This window comes from Loxodonta africana, chromosome 24 (genome assembly GCF_030014295.1).
Source record: "Loxodonta africana isolate mLoxAfr1 chromosome 24, mLoxAfr1.hap2, whole genome shotgun sequence".
In the NCBI taxonomy this organism is placed as follows: Eukaryota; Metazoa; Chordata; class Mammalia; order Proboscidea; family Elephantidae; genus Loxodonta; species Loxodonta africana.
The window spans coordinates 7,160,740-7,184,748 of NC_087365.1; the positions used below are offsets into that span (position 1 = coordinate 7,160,740).

Below are 24,009 nucleotides of genomic sequence, written 5' to 3' on the forward strand. Positions count from 1 at the left end.
TTGAATTGTGAGGAGCCTCTCCAACTCTCTTTGAATAAAATACAAAATGGCCTCAAAAGACGTTTTCTTCGTCTGGGCCATGTCTCATGTCATTAATATAAAACTGCTGATTTAATGGAGCTGCTTTTGATCCATTAAGGAAAGACACACCTAATTCAATTTGACTATTTTTCCAGGAGTAAGTGTCTTAATTTGCAAGAGAATGATTTGATTATAATTTTAAGTAATACTGCAGTTATATTTTTAGTCATGGAGATCGTATCAAATGACTCTAAGAGGCTTAGATGTGGAAAGTCCCAGAGAATTGTGTGAGTTGGGAATATTACCTTTAATAGCTTTCAGAGTTGTTTCTATTATTTGTAATGTGACAAGTATATTTTAGTCAGAATGGATGGGATCTTTGACAGGGAATTTTGCATATAAAATATTTTAAAAAATCAAAGTATAAAAGCTTCGAATAATCCAAGAATATAAAAATATCAACCAAGATATGACACCCATATTTTTATCTGTACGTTTTCTTTTTAAAGCATGTGTCATCATGAGAGAATTTCTAGTTCTGATCTTTGTTCCGACAAGAGAGCCTTGTTGCTTTATTTGATTCTGCATTACTCTTAAAAAATTGAGTGTTTAGATACTCAGAGGTACCTACTGAAACGTAGTCTGTACGTTGACTCTGTTGTGGATGTCAGACTTAAATGGGACCAGAGGTACCTACTGAAATGTAGTCTATACGTTGAATCTGTTGTGGATGTCAGACTTAATTGGGACCGAGCATCTGACCTGCACCTGATGGCATACATTCTCCAGGTACAAAAGAGCAAAATAACCCCTCTTCTTCCTTCCCACCGTCCACCCTTGAACCAGATTCAGCCGTAGCTCCTGGAGAAAATTGTTTTCTGCAGCCGACAACCTGTGGGGTTGTTGGCCATGACAGGTTGAAAGCCATGGGGAAACACTGTGGCAGATGAATGGTGACAACAGCCAGGTACCATGAAGGATGTTGCAGACGTCGCAGCCCCACGCTTCCCAGATGGGGGGTGGGGGGGGCACCAGGCCCTGGGGGCAGAGGGGGAACCACCACTGCAAGCACGAGCCTGCAAGGAGAGTTTGAATTAAGAAGTGAGTGTCCCAGGGAGAAAGACATCTGCGTTAGCAAGTACAAAGCTGAAAGGCATGGTGCACCCCATGCTGCAGAAGCCCCCACCCTGCAAAAAGAGAGAAGTTACACAGCAATGGGATTTAGCCAAGTGGTGGCTCTCATCCCCACTCTGACCCACAGGAACTTCTCTTAACAGGTTACTGCTAAAGGTACTTAATTAAGATGCAGGCATTGAGGTGTAGTTTGTAGAAGTCTTTCTAAACACATTAAGTTTTCCTTCTCCTGAAATTATTGGACGATAGAGCCTGAATTGGAGGGGGTGGGAGAAGTGCTTTCGTTTCTTCCTTCACATTTCTATAAACACACCAACGAGGGGATGAAATCGGGCTTTCTGTGAGTTGTGGCTCCACTGGTCTTTTCTCGGGGGTGGGGACGGGGGATGGCTCTGATTCCCAGAGCAGGGCCACAGCTAAGAGCTGGGCTCTACGTTAGACTGCTTGAGCTTGAGCACAGGCTCTGGGATTTACTGTCTGAGGGACCTGGAGCAAATCTCTGATCATCAGTTCCTGTTCTACAAAAAGAGGATAACATAGTACAGACCTCAAGAGTTGGTTGTGAGGATTAAATGTGATAGGCCTATAAAACAACTAGCACAGTGCCTGGTCCATGGTAAGCTCTCGATCGTTTTAGTTAGTATCATCATCTGACCCTAATCTGTGATTGGCGTACATCAGTGGGAGTGCCCCTTGTGGGGGCTGGCTAACACCCAGGATGGAGCTCCATCTCTGCATGATGGACCAAGTTGCTGATGCCATAGGCAGACCCCCTGTCTGAATTGCAGTCAGCACAGGGGCCTTTCCATGGAGTGCATTTGTAAGAGGGTCACCTGCACGCCATGTGTTGCCCATTGTCTCTGAGAATGACAGGCAGCAACTGTGCCTGAACCTCACCCTGGACCCCAGCATTTATTGTTTCTGAAGCCTTCCCTGGGAACCCTGGTGGCATAGTGGTGAAGAGCTCTGGCTGCTAACCAAAAGGCCAGCAGTTCAAATCTACCAGGCACTCCTTGGAAACCCTATGGGACAGTTCTGTGCTGTCCTATAGGGTCACTATGAGTCGGAGTGAACTCAGAAGCAGTGGGTTTTAAGCTTCCCTTGGTTTCCTTGTGTGGAGTTTCCCTTCTTCTCAGTAAGCAGTAGTGTCACAAGGACCGTTTACGGGGTCCTCACCCCAGCAGACTTCAACTGGGGGCTGATTAGAAAATCAAGACTGTTTTTCAGCTCCTTTTGTTGGAAAGCACTGCCAGGATATCTAGTCTACTGGCGCTGCTAGACTTCCAACAAGACAAATGATTTTTAACAGATACATATATACGTATACACGTGTGTATATATATACATGTGTATTTTTTTTTTTTTTTTCTTTGCACAACCTAGAACCAAGATTAGCAGAGGGCACAGAACAGCACAGGCAAGTCTGCTCTGGAATCAGAGCAAGTCATTCCAGCAGCCCCTGGCAATTTTTGCAACCAACCTTGAAAGCAAAATATAAAAACCTCCAACCACATCATTTAAGTAACTTATGTATACTTCCTGGTCAGCCATTCTTCGCCTAATTGAACCAAATGCTGAGACAGATATAAAAGAAAGAGAAGAAGTGCCTTTTGCAGTCCAAAACCACTTTCCCAATCACAACATGAATGGAACAAGTGTTCTCCGTCGCACACTGACCATGTTTGGTTCACACGGGGCCGCTGTGTTTGGACAGTCCTGGCCACGCCAGCAGACGGAACCACTCTTCAGGTTGCTTCGCTCCCCGCAGATCCACGTCTAGCCTCATTTCGTGTGATGGTGGAACAGACCCTTGTATCTGCTTAGTGTGGCTTTTGCCTAAATGAGCCATTGCTTTACATGAAAGGTCCATCACATACAGGCTTTTTTTAATAGACAAAGGGCTAATTTTCATTTCAAAAGAACTCTCGCAAATCAATAAGGAAAGAACAAATAGCCCAATAGATAAATGAGCAAAATACGCGAATAGGCAGATGGAAGAAGAAACACAATTGGCCAGTAACATATGAAAAGACGCCAGTCTCACTTATAATTAAAGAAACGAAAATTAAAACATTAAGCTACTTTTTTTTTTTTTTAAACAGATTGGGAACATTTAAAAATTTGTCCTAATTTGGAACCCCAAAAAGCTGACCCTAAGACAAGTATCACGTGCTGTTTTTAATTGCCAAAAATCAGTTGCTTTAATAGTAAGTGACAAACATGGTTTTATCACATCTGCTCACAGAGGATCTTTGTGTTGTTAGAATTCCCCAAAATTTCCAGTTAGGTTTCAATAATAGTGGTCGGTTTTGTTTTGATTTGTTTTTGTTTTTCTGCTCTGACAAGTCGGGGTGGGGGGGTGGTATGGAGCAGGGGATTGGGTTTCAGGTGCAGGCATCAGTGATTGCACTGTGTCATTTAGGTGTACTGTAGCACCCCATTTTAGCCATTGGCACAGAAACTGAAGGGGCCGGAAGTGGTCATGCGGCACCCTCCACCAGGGATCCTTTCCTTGGTCTCTAGGTTACTTTCACCTGGTAAACCCCTAACTTTTCTTGAAGTTTCTTCTTGTCATCTGATAATTTGGTGAATATCTTCTTGGAAAACTCAGATGCCTTGAAGCCATTACTATTATAGAAATACTAAAATTATAGTCTGTATTCATACTATTTCTATTTAAGTTTTCTTTAATCTTTTCTGAACGCTTTTATTTTTCTCTTTTTTTTTTTAATTGTACTTTAGATGAAGGTTTACAGAACAAACTACTTCCTCATTAACTAGTTAGTACATATATTGTGACACAGGTTAACAGCCTCACGACATGTCAACACTCTCCCTTCTCAGCCTTGGGTTCCCTATTACCAACTTTCCTGCCCGCTCCTGCCTTCTAGTCTTTGCCCCAGGGATGGTATGCCCCTTTAGTCTCGTTTTGTTTTATGGGCCCGTCCAATCTTTGGCGAATGGGTGAACCTCAGGAGTGACTTAATTACTGAGCTGAAAGGGTGTCCAGGGGCCATACTCTCAGAGTTTCTCCAGTCTGTCAGGCAGCAAGCCTGGTCTTTCTTTTTGAGTTAGAATTTCGTTCTACATTTTTCTCCAGCTCAGGACCAGCTATTGTGATCCCTGTCAGAGCAGTCAGTGGTGGTAGCCAGGCACCATCTAATTGTACTGGAGTCATTCTGGTGGAGGCCGTGGTAGATGTCGTCCACTAGTCCTTTGGACTAATGTTTCCGTTGTATCGTCAGTTTTCTTCATTCATCCTTGCTGCCGGAGGGGTGAGAACAGTGGAGTATCCTAGATGGCCACTCACAGGCTTTTAAGACCCCAGATGCTACTCACCAAAGTAGTATGTAGAACATTTTCTTTATAAACTATGTTATGCCAATTGAGCTAGATGCTCCCTGACATAGTTACGATTTTTAAATGCACAGAAGTAAAAATTAAATGTAGTTCAAACTTAAAATGTTCCCAAAATTGTTTTCAGAAATGAAAAATCAAGAAAATGTATACAGAGCTTGGTGCAAATTCTTTGGACCACAAGATTTAATTCTGCCATGCCTGAGCCCAGTCCGGCTTCATGTCAGCCTAAGGGGTTGATTATGGGCAGCCTTTGACAATATTTCAGTAGCATGATGACCAGACTATCAGCCACAAGATTTTTTTGTTCTTGTCAGTTTTGTTTTCTTACTGTCTGTCATATCGTCATGATTCTATTTTATTGTTAGAATCAACCAGATCTAAGCTAATCTGTAAGTCACATGCAGGTGGCTTTGCCTTCAAAATCACAGTGACTGGGAGGTGAGGCCAAGATGGCGGAGCAGTCAGACACTTCCTGTGGTCCCTCTTTCAACAAAGAGCAAGAAAAACTAGTGAATTGATTATATATGACAATCTAGGAGCCCTGAACATCGAAAACAAAGTTGAAGAATCAGACTGAGTGGCCGGGGGAGGGAGAAAAGGTTCAGAAGCAGCAAAGAGTTGCCAGACCTGAGCTGGTCGGCACCAGCAACCTGCAGGCTGGGTCAGCTAGCAAATGAGGGGTGAGGCAAGCAGTGGTACTCAGGTTGTGTTTTCCACATCGGGAGAGACCAAAGAGTAGAGAGTCTGCTCAAGCCTGTAGAACCAGCAAGAAATGCCATTCAATCAGCAAAAGATAAGTACAAGCATGTAACCTACCATGAGAATCAAAAAAAAAAATCCTTTTGGGAAGTACCTCTCTCCCATTTAACTGCCCCCTCCTTGCTCTGCTCTGGGTCCCGGTCCAGCTTCAGTGATTGTTGCACTCCCCGGGCTGGAAGTAGGACCCATCGCACACCCTGAGTCTTTCTCCCGGCTTTGGAGAGGGAACAAACTAACAAATACAGAAAAAGTAATCTGCCCAGCTCCCCTAAGCTGGGAACTCAGGGCAGGTATAGCCCCTTTGCCTAGGTACAGGCATCAGGGGTCCACGGCCTTTGAATGCCTTTCACCTCTGCATAGACCTGTGTGGGCCCATTTCAACAGCTAGGCCCTCATTAGCACAATAAAACAGGGTATATACCTGAAGCCTATTCTCACCTGTATCATTTGTAAGGGGGAGTGGCAGATCCGTGACATTTGACACCATCCTTGCCCATTAAGCAGGGTTCTCACCTACCCACATCAGGGGACTGAGGACTGGTGGCTCCACACACTCCACCGAGCCACCTGCAATAGGGGTCCAAGAATAAGTGGTGACTCCCAGTCCTTACAACCAACAGCATTGGGTGCCCATAATCCAGCTGCAAAACCCATCTACCTACATGCTCTAAGGAAAAGGGATATGCCTTCCACCGAGACACTCAGGCAGCAGGCAGCCACCTGCCTTGATCAGCACATGACCCCCTACTGCAGCCAGATACCTGTGCCTACTCCAGTTACCACTGCCTGTCTAGGACTGTAGGTGAGATCCTGCACCACACACTCAGCTGCGGACAACCTGGACACCTGAGCTGAATCCACATACAAAAAAGTCAACAAACTCTTGGGCTCACATACCTAGTGACCTGGAGACAGGACATGAGAGCTTCAAAGACACCAATAATCAAACTAGCTCAATGACCAGCCTGTTTGGGCATATCAAAACAAAACAAGAAGCTAGGACACAATAAGCAAACATGATAACTTATTGATGGCTCAAAGACAACAGTCAATAACAAATCACATAAAGACACAGACTATGATGACTTCAGCAACCCACCAAAAATGAAGAAGAAACCTGGGCCAAAGGGGACAGAAGCTGGATGAATGGACACAGAAATACAGGGTGGAGAGAAGGAGTGTGCTGTCTGGTTAGGGGGAGAGCAACTAGGAGTATATAGCAAGGTGTATATAAGTTTTTGTATGAGAGACTGACCTGATTTGTAAACTTTCACTTAAAGCACAATAAAAATTTTAAAAAAAGAAACCTTCTGGAGGAAGAGAATTTCTTTTAATTACCAGAGGTAGAATTCAAAAGATTAGTACACAGAACTCTTCAGGAGATCAGACAAAATGCAGAACAGGCCAAGGAACACACGGACAAAGCAGTAAGGGAACTTAAAAAGGTTATACAAGAGCATAATGACAAATTTAACAGGCTGTAAGAATCCGTAAACAGCAAACAAATCCAAAAGATTAACAATAAAATTTCACAATTAGACAACTCAGTAGAAAATCATAGGTGCAGAATTGAGGTAATGGAAGAATTAGTGAGATTGAAGGTAGAGCACTTGACACCAACTTATTTGAGGAAAAATCAGATAAAAGAATTTTAAACAATGAAGAAACCCTAAGAATTCTATGGGACTCTATCAAGAGGAATAACCTACAAGTGATTGGAGTACCAGAATGGGGCAGGTAGCAGAAAACACAAAGAGAATTGTTGAAGATTTGTGGGCAGAAAACTTTCTTGATGTTGTGAAAGATGAAAAGATATGTATCCAAGAAGCTCATTGAACCCCACACAAGATAGATCCCAAAAGAAAGTGACCAAGACATATTATAATCACAGTTGCCAAAACCAAGCATAAAGAGAGAATTTTAAGAGCAACTAGGGATAAACAAAAAGTCATCTACAAAGGAGAGTCAATAAGACTAAGCTCTGACTGCTCAGCAGAAACCATGCAGGCAAGAAGGCAATGGGATGACATATATAAAGCTTTGAAGGAAAAAATTGCCAGTCAAGAATTATATATCCGGCAAAATATATGATGGCAAAATTAGGGCATTTCCAGATAAACAGAAGTTTAGGAAAGTTGTAAAGACCAAACCAGAATTACAAGAAATACTAAAGGGAAGCCTCCGATTAGAAAGTCAGTAACCTCAGATAACAACCAAGGCTAGAACACAGGACAGAGCAACCAGATGTCAACCCAGGTAGGGAGTCACAAAAATAATCAAAGCTAAAACACTGAAAATAGGGAAACAGAGACATCAGTATGTAAAAGATGACAACATTAAAAAAGAGGGACTAAAGAATGTAGTCGTAGATCTTTCCTATGGCAGGGGAGTCAAGATGATATAAAGAAATAAAAGATTAGTTTAAATGTAGAAAAATAGGGGTAAATATTGAGGTAACCACAAGGGAAACTAACAATTCTACACATGAAAAGAAAAACAAAGATTCAGCAAATGCAAAACCAACAATGAAAAAATACATAAAGAAAACAACTAGCACAGGAAATTAAATGGAACAAAGAAACTGTCAACAATACACACACACACACACAAAAAGACATCAAAATGACAGCACTGAACTCATACCTATCCATAATTACACTGAATGTAAAAGGACTAAATGTACCAATAAAGAGACAGAGAGTGGCAGAATAAATTAAAAAAGTGATCCGTCTATATGCTGCCTACAAGAGACGCACCTTAGACTTAAAGACACAAACTAAAACTCAAAGAATGGAAAAAATATATCAAGCCTACAACAATCAAAAAAGAGTAAGAGTGGCAATATTAATCTCTGACAAAATAGTCTTTTAAAGCAAAATCTACCACACAAAGGATAAGGAAGGGCACTATATAATGATTAAAGGGTCAGTACACAAGGAGGACATAGCCATAATAAATATTTATGCACCCAATGACAAGGCTCCAAAATACATAAAAAACTCCAAAGACATTGAAAAGAGAAATAGGCAGCTCCACAATAATCATAGGAGACTTCAACACACCACTTTCAGTAAAGGACAGAATATCCAGAAAGCTCAATAAAGACACGGAAGATCTAAATGCCACAAACAACCAACTTGACCTCATAGACATACTCAGAACAATTGACCCAACAGCAGTCAAGTATACTCTCTTTTCAAACGCACGTGGGACATTCTCCAGAATAGACCACATATTAGACCAAAAAGCAAGCTTTAACAGAATCCAAAACATCGAAATATTAACAGAGCATCTTTTCTGACCATAAACCCATAAAAGTAGAAATCAATAACAGAAAAAGCAAGGAAAGAAATCAAATACATGGAAAATGAACAACACCTAGCCCAAAAACTACTGACTTATAGAAGAAATTAAGGATGGAATAAAGAAATTCACACAATCAAATGAGAATGAAAACACATCCCACCAGAATCTTTGGAACACAGCAAAAGCTGTGCTCAGAAGTCAATTTATAGCAATAAATGCACACATAGAAAAAGAAGAAAGGGCCAAATCAAAACATTAATCCTACAACTCAAACAAAGAGAAAGAGCAGCAAAAGAAGCCCTTGGACACCAGAAGAAAGGAAAGAAGAATTAGAACAGAGTTAAATGAAATAGAGAATAGAAAAACAATTGAAAGAGTTAACAAGACCAAAAACTGGTTCTCTGAAAAGATCAACAAAATCGATAAAGCATTGGCCAAACTGACAAAACAAAAACTTGAGAGGAAGTATATAACTCGAATAAGAAATGAGATGGGCAACATCACAACAGACCCAACTGAAATTAAAAGAATCATAACAGTATACTGAGAAAAACTGCACTCCAACAAATTTGAAAACCTGGAGGAAATGGACAAATTTCTAGAAGCACACTACCTACCTAAACTAACACAAACAGAGGTAGAACGACTAACTAAACCTACAAGAAAAAATTGAAAAGGTAATTAAAAAACTCCCAGCAACAACAAAAAAAAGCCGTGGCCCTGACAGCTTCACTGGAGAATTCTACCAAACTTAGAAGAATTAATTAACACCACTACTAAATGTATTTCAGAGCATAGAAAAGGATGAAATACTCCCAAACTCATTCTATGAAGCCGGCATAACCTTGATACCAAAGGCAGGTAAAGACACCACAAAAGAGGAAAATTACAGACCAATATCCCTCATGAACTTAAACGCAAAAATCCTCAAAATTCTAACCAAGAGAATTCAACAACATACAAAAAAAAAAAATTTCACCATGACCAAGTGCAGTTCATACCAGGTGTGCAGAGATGTTTCAACATTAGAAAAGCAATCAATGTAATCCATCATATAAATAAAACAAAAGTCAGGAACCACTTGTTCTTATCAATTGATGCAGAAAAGGGATTTGACAAAGTCCAACACCTATTCATGATAAAAACTCTCAGCAAAATAGGAATAGAAGGGAAATTCCTCAACAGAATAAAGGGCGTTTATACAAAGCCGACAGCCAACATCATCCTAAATGGAGAGAGTCTGAAAGCATCCCGCTTGAGAATAGGAACCAGACAAGGATGCCTTTTATCACCACTCTTATTCAGCGTTCTGCTGGAGGTTCTAGCCGGAAGAATTAAGCTAGAGAAAGAAATAAAGGGCATCCAGATTAGTAAGGAAGAAGTAAAAGTATCTCTATTTGCAGATGATACAATCTTATACACAGAAAAATCCAAAGAATCCACAAGAAAACTACTGGAACTAATAGAAGATTTCAACAGAGTGTCAGGATACAAGATAAACATACATAAATCAGTTGAATTCCTCTAAACCAACAAAGAGAACTTTGAAGAGGAAATCACCAAATCAATACCATTTACGGTAGTCCTCAAGAAGATAAAATACTTAGGAATAAATCTAATAAGAGATGTAAAAGACCAATACAAAGAAAGCTATAAGACACTACTGTAAGACACCAAAAGAGACCTACATAACTGGAAAAACATACCTTGCTCATGGATAGAAGACTCAGTTCTGCCCAAAATGATCTACAGATACAATGTAATTCCTATCCAAATTCCAACAACATTTTTTAATGAGATGGAGAAACAAATCACCAACTTCATATGGAAAGGGAAGAGGCCCCAGATAAGTAAAGCATTACTGAAGAAAAAGTGGAAGGCCTCACACTACCTGATTTTAGAACCTATTATACCACCATGGTAGTCAAAACAGCCTGGTACAGAATTGAGAATCCAGACATAAATTCAACCACCCGTGAGCATCTGATATTTCACAAAGGCCCAAAGTCTGTTAAATGGGGAAAAGATGGTCTCTTTAACAATTGGTGCTGGCATAACTGGATCCCATCCACCCAGTGCCTTTGAGTTGATTCCGACTCATAGCGACCCGGCATAACTGGGTATCCATCTGCAAAAAAATGAAACAAGACCCATGCCTTACACCATGCACAGAAACTAATTCAAAATGAACCAAAGACCTAAATATAAGATCTAAAATGATAACGATTATGGAAGAAAAAATAGGGACAATGCTAGAAGTCCTGATATGTGGCATAAACAGAATACAAAACATGACAGTGCACAAACACCACAAGAGAAACTAGATAACTGGGAGCTCCTAAAAATCAAACACCTATGCTCATCCAAAGACTTCACCAAAAGAGTAAAAGGACAGCCTACAGACTGGGAAAAAATTTTGGCTAGGACATATCCAATCAAGGTCTAATCTCTAAAATCTACAAGGTACTACAAAACTTCAACCACAAAAAGAGATATAACCCAATTAAAAAATAGGCAAAAGATATGAACAGGCACTTCACCAAAGAACACATTCAGGCAGCTAACAGATACATGAGGAAATGCTCACGATCATTAGCCATTAGAGAAATGTAGATCCGAACTACAGTGAGATACCATCTCATCCCAGCAAGGCTAGCATTAATCCAAAAAACAGAAAATAATAAATGTTGGAGAGGTTGTGGAGAGATGGAACTCTTAATACACTGCTGGTGGGAATGCAAAATGGTATAACCACTTTGGAAATCAATTTGGCACTTCCTTAAAAAGCTAGAAATAGAACTACCATACAATCCAGCAATCTCACTCCTTGGAATAAATCTTAGAGAAATAAGAGCTGTCATACAAATAGATATAGCACACTCATGTTTATTGTAGCACTCTTCACAATAGCAAAAAATGGAAACAACCTAGGTGCCCATCAACAACGAATGGATAAACAAATTATGGTATGTCCATACAGTGGAATACTACACAACGATAGAGAACAATGATGACTCCTGGAAACGTCTCATGACGTGGGTGAATCTGGAAGGCTTATGCTGAGTAAAATTAGTCAGTCACAAAAGGACAAATATTGTATGAGACCACTATTATAAGAACTCAAGGAAAGGTTTATACACAGAAGAAAACATTCTTTGGTGGGGAGGGAGGGAGAGGGGAATTCACTAACTAGTAGACAAGAATTATCTTCGGTGAAGGGAAGGACAACACACAATACAGGGGAAGTCAGCACCACTGGACAAAACCAAGAGCTAAGAAGTTTCATGAATACAACCAAACACTTTGAGGGACAGTGTGGCGGGGTGGGGGTCTGGGGACCACGGTTTCAGGGAACATGTAGGCCAATTTGCATAACAAAATTTATTAAGAAAATGTTTTGCATCCAACTTTGGTAAATAGCTTCTGGGGTCTTAAAAGCTAGTGAGCAGCCATCTAAGAACCATCGATTGGTCCCAACTCACCTGGAGCAAAGGAGAATGAAGAACACCAAAGACACAAGGAATATATCAACCCAAGAGACAAAAGGCACCACATAAACCAGAGACTCCACCTGCCTGAGACCAGAAGAACTAGATGGTGCCCAGCTACCACCAGTGACCGCCCTGACAGGGAACACAAGAGAGAGTCCCTGATGGAGCAGGAGAAGAGTATGGTGCAAAACTCAAATTCTAATAAAAAGACCAGACTTAATGGTCTGGCTGGGACTGGAGAAACTCCAGAAGACATGGCCCCCAGACTCTGTGTTAACCCAGAACTAAAACCATTCCCAAAGCCAACTCTTCAGACAAAGACTAGAGTGGACCATAAGATATAAAATGATACTTGTGAAGAGTGTGCTTCTTAGTAGAAGTAGATACACAAGACTACATGGGCAGCTCCTGTCCGGAGGCGAGATGAGAAGGCAGAAAGGGATAGGAGCTGGTTGAATGGACACGGGAAATCTGGAGTGGAAAGGAGGAATGTGCGGTCGCCTTATAGGGATATCAAATAGGATCACATGACAATGTGTGTATAAATTGTATGAAAAGCTAACTTGAGCTGTAAATTTTAACCTAAAGCACACTAAAAAATAAATAAATCAGAGTGACTAAAGAGTTTGTGTTGGGTAATTCAAGTTATGTTATATTAAAAGATACCTAGAATATATTTGATTTATATTTTAAAGCCATTGATGATAAAGTTAGAGTTTAAAATCCATGTGTATTGCTATTTAATTGTCTACTCTTTCTATATTTTCCCACAAAAAGGATTCAAAACCTTTAAAGACAGTTCTGCATTTCTAATTGTTTTACATTTACTTATAACTTCATGGATATTAAATGCCAACAAAATGCCAGCAATGGTAGTTTCTATAATTAAGATTGTGAGTATATTTTTGAGTTTCTAACATACCAGATCTTTAGGATGAGTGAAGATCTGTGAAGGAAAAGCAGCTCAAGTGACATTGACTCTGTTCCTTCCAGAAAATCAAGTTCTTGGCGTAAGTATGGCAGAACGCTTAGGTTTTCTGTCGTTCGTATTGATTCTTTACTTCTGTCTTTTCCTCAGCTAAGTAGCCTGTTGAATTTTTTCTCACTCAATTTGACAGCACTTTCTCTAAACTTGAAATAGGCCGAATGACTGATTTCCTTATCACTTGTATTTTTACTGATGTGAGACTTTGAGCAACAGTGTCACAGAGCATTTTCTCACTTGGTGATTTACAGAGGTGAGGTGCTCCGGGAGGATTGGAGAAGATGGAAATGGAACATGCTATAATTAAGGATGTGCTGCTTCACAAGTCAATCCCCTGGAAGAACTCACTTGAACATTTCTGATAAAAATACAAAGCAAATCCATGGCACCCGTGGAGCGTCTCAGGTTCTCCGGAGTGAGACCTTCGGTTTCCTCTCTGTAAGGGCATAGGAATATGAGAAAAGAGCTTCTCCAAAAGGCTGTCATTTACTAGCTTACTTTTCCATTTCCATTTGTTTTTATCATTTCCTCAAAATTATTCTTAAACCTGGTTATTTGGATATTTTCTTTTTTAGCAGCAGTAGACTCCCTTTCTTGCTAGGAGTGTATCACTAGGGTTTGAAACCTAATCTAATAGCTTATACCTCCATGTGTTCAGTTTCCTTTTCCAAAACACTCATTTTATTTGGTTACTTTGTTCAGTAAAGTCATCCACTTTGTCTGTTACCCTGCTGTGACATTGACTTAGGATGATTCATTTATTTGGGGTCTTAAATTTGTGTTCTATTGAAATACAAAAAAAAAAAATCTTTGTGAAAATTATGTACGGCTTTAGGATGTAGTTGGCTTCTGCTCCTGCCTTGGTTATTATGAAATTTTATCTGTTTATTTAGAAGTATCAAATGCCAGCTCAGCACACCTGCATAGTACCCACTGGGTGCGGATCCCAGGGAAGTTTCTGGAGATAGAGAAGTGCACTGGAGCTGAGGCTCTGCGTGGTTTGCATGCTCCTTCCAGAAATGTGCCTCCCAAGGGTTTGGACATTGCTGTCTCCAATTCTTCCTTGTCTCCCTTTCCTGCTCCTTTACTTCTGCCTTTGAAATGGAGGTTGGGGCGGGGGGCTGGAGGGAGGGCAGGCTTCTCAGCATTGCGTTCTCCCCATTTCTCCTCCAAGATCATCTCCTTATCTCCAGCCCAGGACTCTCTGCTGAGTCCCAGGCACAACCCCCGTGATGCTTCCCCCAAGATGTCACCCTAGACACCTCAGACACAGTCAGCCCTGCCTTCTCTCCTCAGGTCAGTATCTGCACTATTCATTGAGTTAGCTAGGCCATAGTTCCCACAGTTTGGGCCCTCTACTTTACCAGCCATGATGTCCTTTTCTAGGAATTGGTCTTTCCTTATGATGTGTCCAAAGTAAGCAAGCTGAAGTCTCGCCATTCTCACTTCGAAGGAGCATTCTGATTGTATTTCTTCTAATACTGATTTATTCATTCTTGTGGAAGTATCCTTTGTCAGCACCACAATTCGGATGCGTCAGTTCTTCTGTCTTCGTTGTCTAGCTTTCGCATGCATATGAGGTGATTGAAAATACCATGGTTTGGGTCAGGTGCACTTTAGTCATCAAAGTGACAACTTTGCTTTTGAAAACTTTAAGAGGTCTTTTGCAACAGATTTGCCCGTTGCAATATGTTGTTTGATTTTTTGACTGCTGCTTCCATAGACATTGATTGTTGTCCCAAGTAAAATGAAATCATTGACAACTTCAATTTCTTCTTCATTTATCATCATGTTGTTTACCAGCCGAGTTGTGAGAATTTTTGCTTTCTTCATGTTCAGTAGTAAGCCATACTAAAGGCTGTAGTCGTTGACATTCATCAGTAAGTGCTTCAAGTCATCTTCGCTTTTGGCAAACAAGACTGTTTAATCTTGCTGTCACAGGTTGTTAATGAGTCTTCCTCCAGTCCTGAGGTCACATTCTTCTTCATATAGTCCATCTTCTCAGATTATTTGTTCAGCATTCAGATTAAATAAGTAAGCTGAAAGTATAAACCCTGCCACCCACCTTTTTCAATTCTGAACCACAAAGTATCCCCTTTCTCTGTTGAAACATCTGCCTCTTGATTCTTGATTCAGGTTCCACATGAGCACAATTAAGTATTCTGAAATCCCATGATCCACACCGTTGAATGCCTTTGCATAGTGAACAAACACAGGTAAACAACTTTCTGATATTCTCTGCCTTCAGCAAAGATCCATCTAATATCAGCCACTATAACCTTTGTTCCACATCCTCTTCTGAATCTGGCTTGAACTTCTGGCATTTCCTTGTCAATTTATACTAAACCAAGCCAAACCCAGTGCCGTCGAGTCGATTCTGACTGATAGTGACCCTACAGGACAGAGTAGAACTGCACCATAGAGTTTCCAAGGAGCGCCTGGTGGATTCGAATTGCCGACCCTTTAGTTAGCAGCCGTAGCACTTAACCACTACGCCACCTGGGCTTCCTGTCAATTTATAGCTGCAGTTATTTTTTAATATCTTCGGCCAAATTTTGCTAGCATGTAATATTAATGATACTGCTTAATAATTTCCACATCCAGTTTGACTGCCTTTCTTTGAAATGGGCAAGAATACAGATGTCTTCCGGTTAGCCAGGCAGTTGTCTTCCAGATTTCTTGACATAGACAAGTAAGCGCTTCCAGTGTTGCATTTGTTTGGGGAATGTTAAAAACTGATAAAATTCTTCCATGGTAATGTAGACAGAGCAGATTACTAAAGAAAATCAAAGATATCCAGAAGATGGCCTTCTAATTAGTAATTTGAATGTTCTCTGAATTATAATCAAGGAGAAAATTATTCTTTAAAAAGTACTTTACTGTGTATGATTTTTTAATGTGATAGTAATTCAGAACAGAATTTAAATTTCATCTTTTGTAGTGGATTTTTTAAGAGAACAAAGGGCAATGGCTTGTACTGAAATGAGTTCTTGGGCTTGTGACCAGCCACCTCTTTCGCCAGCCTCTCTCCGTCAGGGGCTCTGACCATGCACTGACAGGCATTATTGGAGCATTTGGTTCAAATTTCAACGAGTCTTACTGCGTGAAAAGAACCTTAGAAGCATTTTGCTGTCTAATTTATTAATCACCTTTTTTTATAGAAAGCAACCTGCCTCAAAGCCCTAAGAGCACTAGGTAAGGAAAAGTGAGATGATACTCCTCCAAGTTGCCCCTGCTAGTAGACCTTACAGCCTGCTCCCGTAAAGATTGCTGCCTAGGAAACCCTATGGCGCAGTTCTCCTCTGTCAGTGGGGTCGCTGTAAGTCAAAATTGACTCAGGGGCACCTAATAACAATAGTAGCAACAGTAGTTATACTAATAAATTCAGTTAAGATTCAGGAACTCCATTTTTTAAGGCTGCTAAAAGAAATTACTTTTGTTACCAGCAAACTCCTTGGTTGTTTCTGAGTGCTGCCAGGGTTATGGGGATTTTTTTTTTTTTTTCTTTGTCATGGTTTTACATGCCCTGGCTTGGGCCACAAGTGAAAATGAGTGAGGATCTCCTGGTCTCACCCAAGTTACTAATGGGTGTTTGTCTAAATGACAGCACCCAGTTTTGCACTGCTGACACTCAGGTGCAGCAGCTTGGGACCAGCCTGAGGCGTAGAGGGTGTGTGCTATGGGTGGCAAGATCCGAAGCCTTCTGTGAAGCAGCACTTCCTCCTCTCACACCCAGGTCTCGGAGCACTTTTTTCTCCTCTCTGTCTCCTGTGGTGCCTTACATTTAAGAGTCAGACCATAAATATTCATTAACTCATGGAATCTCAAAATTTGATTAATACCCCCTTTAAAAAAAAAAAAAAATACATAGTACTAGACTTTCCTCTGGGCCTTGACAGGGATATGTTCATGACAATTTCAGAGCGTCATCCAGGACGGGTTCCCGTGTGGGGTCAGTTGATACGGCGTTATACACAGCTTCCATCTGTAGGCTTGGCTGTGAGCTCAATTAACATAGCAAGCCGCTCTCCCAAATATGTGTCTGCAACAGTGTTTAGCAAGATGCATACACATTTCTACTTTGTTCACCATTGTCCTGAGTGCTCTACGTGGATGTGTTGGACACAATGGGGCTTTCAGGAAACATCAGGACAATACTGGGCAAAGCATGACAGGTCTTTAGACGGATGCGCCTGCTCTCACCCAGGCCCGCAAGCAGACTGGACTGAAAGGGAAGCCATGAATTGAGTGTGGACTGCAGGCCATGGCAGTCCAAAGGCTCAGGTGGTTGTCAGCCCTAAGTTTAGCTCAGCTCTTTGAGTAATTTGTCACGCCTCGCTCGGCCCCTGCTGGGCCAGCACGTGCCAGCTTAGTGTCAAAGTGCCTGCTCGCCAGACATCCACTCAGGCCTAACGTCCTGCTGTTCCCCAACCAGCGGCTTGCTGGGGCCATGCACAGAGGGTCGGGCCACAGTGACAGCCAAGTGCTGTGCAGAATAAGCGTGTTCCTAATGAGACGCGAATGGCATTAGTGGGTCCCTCTAGAATTGGGCCTGAGCAGGCGTCCCTTGCAGAGAAAGTTTGCCAGCCTGCTCATTAAGGCAAGTCACCAGGAGTTCAGCACAGTGAAGAAGCCAGTTCAGGCTCATGCCACCCAGGCCTTGGGCTACAGTAATCATCCACATGAAAGATCCTAAGCCATCAGAGGGGCCACTTTTGAAATATCCACACTCACTTTCCTTTAGAGAAATTTTGGACTAGCACTGTCCAGCAGAGCTTTCTGGGATGATGGGAACATTGTACATCAGTGTAGTCCAGGAAGGTAACCCTTACCACATGGCTATCAGCTGCTTGAAACATAGGCAGTGGAAGAGGAACTACTTTTTTTTATTTTAATTAATATTTAACTTACATAGCCACATGTGGCTCATGGCTGCCCTCCTGGGCAGCACAGGCCCTGAATGCCTCTGCCTCTGCATGGTATGAAAATCACCCTGTGAATGCAGTGAAGGGAGTGGGGTGAAGGGGAGCTGCATGTAGAAGTGGGTGTATGTACTGTGCTAAAGGGAAACAGACAAGTGTTTTCCTATTTTAAAACACATTGTGCTCGTTGAGGAGCCCTGGTGCAGTGCTAAAGAGATTGGCTGCTAACCAAAAGGTCTGAAGTTCGAATGCACCAGCTGCTCCTTGGAAACACTACAGGACAGTTCTACTCTGCCCTGTAGGGTCGCAATGATTCGAAATCAACTGGATGGCAATGGGTTTTGGTGGTTTACTGAAGCTGGTTATAAGGGCATAATTGTCACCAACTTTATATATATATATATATTTTTTTTTATTGTTGAGACTGTCCCCGGCAAAACAATTCAACAGTTTCTACATGTACAGTTCAATGATGTGAATTACATTTGTCATGTTGTGTAACCATTCTCGCCCTCCTTTTCTGAGTTGTTCCTCACCCATTAACGTAAACTCACTGCCCCCTAAGTTTCCTATCTGATCTTTCTAGTTGCTGTTGTCGATTTGATCCCATGTAGACAGTTCTTAAAAGAGTTCAAGGCAGACATTTTTTATTAGTTAAGCTAAAGTGCTGTTTTGCTTTAAGAAGACTTCAGGGTATATTTTTGGTTTAAGTTTTAAAGATTATCTCAGGGCAATAGTTTCAGGGTCCATCCAGCCTCCATTGTTCCAGAAAGTCCAGAGTCCATGAAATTTTGAAATTGTGCTGTGCATTTTACTCCTTTTGATCAGGATTCTTCTATAGAATCTTTGATCAGAATTTTAATTAATGGTAGCCTGGCACCATCAAGTTCTTGTCTCATGGCAAAGGAGGCTGTTGTTCATGGAAGCAATTGGCCACACATTCCATTTCCTCCTCCTGTTTTCTGAGTTTCCTTCTTCCTCTGTTGCTCCATGAAAAGAGAGACCAATTGTTGTGCCTTGGTTGGCCACTTGCAAGCTTTTAAAACCTCACAAGGTAGAACAGAACCAGCTTATATTTTAAAAGAGACCATTTTACATGTAGCTTTAAAGTATAGTGAGAAATGCTGGAATTCCTTTTCCTCTTCTGGAGCTGCAGATAATTAATGATCAACGTACCCTCTGTTCTTGAAGAATTAGCATATTTTCCAAAGTGCTTAAAACATGTGTTTTAACTTTTGCATGGATAATGAGGAAGAGGGAAATGAGCCATCATGCTGACTTCTCCCAGTGCTAATTCATAAAGTCGTGTATGCAGTGCCTCCATCCACTGCCGGATTGTTCCAACGTTATCCTGTTATTGGAAGTGCGTGATTCACCTTCTGAGGAAGCAGAAGCCATATACAAAGGGGAAGATTTGCTTTCTGCCCTATGAAAGGCTGCCCCACGCAGGGGTCCTATTAAGACAGCTGGAAAGTTGCTTCAGTGCGTTACGCTTGTAAGTTTTATTGGTGACTGGTTTTTGATTACACATTTGAATGCAGTTTTAATTAAAAGGCAATAGACTTTTTTTTTTTTTTATCACAGTGTGCACTCTTTGCTAGATTCTCCCACATATTAGTTCTTATTTTCTAATGCTCATAACTTATCTTGGTTAGAGGCTCTGACACCTGTCATAGCGTGTCTTCCTGACCTTCTCTCTTCCCAGTATCATGCATTTTCTTATTTTTTAAATGTGTGCGGAGTTGTATCGCCAATTCCTGCTTGCAGTATCAATTCATTATGTCAGTAGGCTGGAGAATGTTTTATCCAGTGAAGCAGGAAAGGAAGCACCGACAGTGGACCACTACTGTCAGAGATGCCCTCGCAATGCCCGTCTTTGTTTATTTAATCAGCCTCATTGATCTCTTGATATCGCCGTGTAACTATTGGTTTCCTTGTTTTTTTAATGATAACCGGTGTTGAATGCAACTGAAGTGCAAGAGAAACTTAGATCTCAAAGTCAGAATTTTCTTATTAATTATGACCAATATTTATTTTCTGAGAGGATGCTAGAGAACCTGCAAAATGCATCCTTCACACAAATGTAAAAGTCACGTAACTGTTTTAAAGCAATATGCACCAGCCACTGTTTGCCTGTCATTCTGCGCACGCGGTTGCGTTTGTTTCCTTAACCGGTTACTACAGCTACGAAGAGCGAGCTCTGTACCTGGAAGCCATCGTTCAGAATCACCGCGAAGTAGTGACATTTGAGGATTTCGCAGCCCAAGTATTCTCTCCCTCTTCCAGCTACTCCGTCAGTGGGACGGGTGAGTGTCCACATTATTCCCCCCTCACGCGCTTAAGACACATTCAAGCAGCAGATGTACACCTGTTTTTCACAGATAAATGCTTGCAAATATAACAAGAACATTCTCCCTCTGAATCAACTAATGAATATCAAAAGGAACGATGACATTCATTTTAATTTGTTTTGCATCTGAGCTGTTCACTCAGTTCTTTTCTTCAGCTATCCTGTTAACCTCCGAATCTAGCAAGGTTAATGAACTTTTTCTCAGTAATGTGCTCTGGTTCATTCAGGAGTGTGGGTTCCTTGCTGAGCTGGGAATATGTTGTTTAAAAGCGATGCCCAAATCAGTGCTTACTTATCAAAAAAGAGTTCCTCACAGTCGAAGCCATTGCTACTAATGCTAAATGGGGATTAGGCTGCCAAGATACCAGGGTCAAGGATTAATGCAGGGGAAATGTAAGCACGGTGTCCCCCGGTCAGTCATTACAGCAGGGCTGCGGGACTGCTTTCTCTCTGGAGTGGTCTGTGTGCATATGGACAGACTGCTGACCGGAGCAGCACCTGGTGTGGGACCAGCTTAGAAGCTGGCTTATGATCATTTTAATTTATTAGGCCAGTGGAAGATTTCAGAAATGTTCATGAATGTCCTTGTTTGTAGACTTTTACTTTCTTTATATTTCCAATTTGGAAATATATATATATATATTTGTACTGCTATTTAGACTGATTATATTACTTCCGTGGGTTTTTTTTTTCCCAAACAGAATTATTGCTTGTAAATTTGTGCATGTAATTACAGATTAATTGCTGTTCAGAAAGTAAATGGGAGATTTAGTTAATGCATGTTGAAATTCTCAATGAGGGGCATCCTTCTCCTTCCCCTGGTGCTTAATAGATTTCTAACCCCTGTCAGTTGTCTCTGAACAGTGCTTTCTTCTCCCCATTCCGACTTGTTAACAAATATCTTACACACGAAGTGAAAAAAAATGAAATTCAGTGAAATAAATCACTTACAAATAAAATCAGCCATGCATCATTGTTTAACATCGCTGGCTTCAGTTCTTGCCTCTTGGAGCTTTGTCGGGAGATAAGAGGGAGAGGCAGGCACTTGTTCAGGGAGCCAGAGCAGCGGCAGAAGGCTGGGGAGATAAGCAAGCTGGCAGAGGTAAGGGGAGCCGCACATTTACATAATCACGCCTCTGCTTCCTGGTGAGGCCTCCAGAAACACAGGGATGGCCTCTATTGATCTTTGTTGGACTGGAATACTAAACAACTCGAGAAAAGCTTATAACTTAAAGCTTTGATTAATGTTTCTTACATTAAAAAGTTGAACAGCTGTGAATTGAATTCTTTTATACACTCTGCCAACATTTTAAGACAAAAAAAAAAATCAGTTTCAAGGGGAATGAAGATTTCGTATGCAGTCTGGCTAGAGGATTGAAATCGTTTCTGATTTTTAGGTGAAAGAACATGAAGGATCTGAGGCCAAGCTTATTTTTTTTTAAGATCCCATTGAACTTTTTCTCATCCTTGTGAGGTTTTGGGACTTGATATTTCAATGGCGGTTTTGTGATTATGTTTTGCTTTTTTAACTTTGAGAAAGCTTTTCATTTCTTAAAATTTTTTTAGGAAACTTGAATAACAGGTAGGTGTTTACATTCCTTAAATCAACTGTTACGTTCTTATGGTTCTTGATTAAGATGCTGCGGAAACAAGTGTTGACAAACTGCATTTTCTGTGTGCATTTTAGACTATACAAACGAATATGATCTTTTATAAAAGTTCATATTTATTTAAACAAATTCAAACGAGTCAGTATGTAGGTAACAACGTAAGTGGGACTGAATGAGTAATTTGAGTTTAAGACCTATTACTTGGAGAGGATTGTTTCCAGGCATCTTCGAGAACGTCACATTACAAAAGTTACTTAACAGAATAAAGATTCCAACAGCACGTAAATGGCGGACACTGGGACCTTTACAAAAGGAATGTTGAGCTAAACATGGAACATCAGAACAAATGCTGGCCTTTCCTCTTTACTAATTATTAACGTCAGTGTTACATGTCATAATGTTAAGGATTAGGATGTTGGATGTTGAGTGACAAAAATGTTTTATACACACGTCACCGATACACAAGTGTGACAATAAGTTTGGGCTTAACGTTCTATATAAACACTTGTATATCTGCCGTAACAATTAGTAGGAAGGAGCTAGAAATGAACTTGACTTAGGTGGAAATTTGAGGGCAGTACAATGAGGAGCCCTGGTGGTGCAGTGGTTAAGTGCTCGCCCACTAAACGGAAGGTCAGCAGTTTGAACCCACCAGCTGCTCTGCAGGAGAAAGATGGGGCAGTCTTCTTTTGTAAAAGTTACTACCTTGGAAACACTGTGGGGCAATTTTACTCTGACCTGTATGGTTCCTATGAGTGGGAATCGACTCAATGGCAGCAGGTTTACGGTGAGGGTAGAGCATTTCAGCACTGTCTACAGGCACATTTCACCACTGTCTACAGGCCCATTTCAGCACTGTCTACAGGCACATTTCACCACTGTCTACAGGCCCATTTCAGCACTGTCTACAGGCACATTTCAGCACTGTATGCAGGCACATTTCAGCACTGTCTGCAGGCACATTTCAGCCCTGTATGCAGGCACATTTCAGCCCTATATGCAGGCACATTTCAGCCCTGTATGCAGGCACATTTCAGCACTGTCTACAGGCACATTTCAGCACTGTCTACAGGCGCATTTCAGCACTGTCTACAGGCACATTTCAGCACTGTCTACAGGCCCGCTTCAGCACTGTCTACAGGCCCGTTTCAGCACTGTCTGCAGGCACATTTCAGCACTGTTTACAGGCACATTTCAGCACTGTCTACAGGCGCATTTCAGCACTGTGTACAGGCACATTTCAGCACGGTCTACAGGCACGTTTCAGCCCTGTCTACAGGCACATTTCAGCCCCGTATACAGGCACACTTCAGCACTATATGCAGGCACGTTTTCAGCACTGTCTACAGGCGCATTTCAGCACTGTCTACAGGCCCGTTTCAGCACTGTCTACAGGCACATTTCACCACTGTCTACAGGCCCATTTCAGCACTGTCTACAGGCACATTTCACCACTGTCTACAGGCCCATTTCAGCACTGTCTTCAGGCACATTTCAGCACGGTCAACAGGCCCGTTTCAGCACTGTCTGCAGGCACGTTTCAGCACTGTCTACAGGCACGTTTCAGCACTGTCTACAGGCACGTTTCAGCACTGTCTACAGGCGCGTTTCAGCACTGTCTACAGGCCCGTTTCAGCACTGTCTACAGGCGCATTTCAGCACTGTCTACAGGCCCATTTCAGCACTGTCTACAGGCACATTTCACCACTGTCTACAGGCCCATTTCAGCACTGTCTACAGGCCCATTTCAGCACTGTCTACAGGCCCATTTCAGCACTGTCTACAGGCCCGTTTCAGCACTGTCTACAGGCACATTTCACCACTGTCTACAGGCCCATTTCAGCACTGTCTACAGGCACATTTCACCACTGTCTACAGGCCCATTTCAGCATTGTCTACAGGCACATTTCAGCACGGTCTACAGGCCCGTTTCAGCACTGTCTGCAGGCACGTTTCAGCACTGTCTACAGGCACATTTCACCACTGTCTACAGGCCCATTTCAGCACTGTCTACAGGCCCATTTCAGCACTGTCTACAGGCCCGTTTCAGCACTGTCTACAGGCCCATTTC

General features: G+C 41.6%; 1 protein-coding gene across 8 annotated transcripts in view; it reads left to right on the forward strand.

The window, feature by feature from the left end:
- RALGAPA2 (Ral GTPase activating protein catalytic subunit alpha 2) overlaps positions 1-24,009 on the forward strand; it is a 421,554-nt gene that overhangs the window by 366,775 nt on the left and 30,770 nt on the right. For 7 of the 8 annotated variants that reach the window (XM_023549982.2, XM_023549976.2, XM_023549980.2 and 4 more), the window contains one exon: positions 20,163-20,284. The exons of the other annotated variant lie outside the window; for it this stretch is intronic. In XM_023549982.2, coding sequence (XP_023405750.1) covers positions 20,163-20,284 — 122 coding nt within the window. The remainder of the gene's footprint in view (positions 1-20,162; positions 20,285-24,009) is intronic. 8 annotated transcript variants of the gene reach the window in all.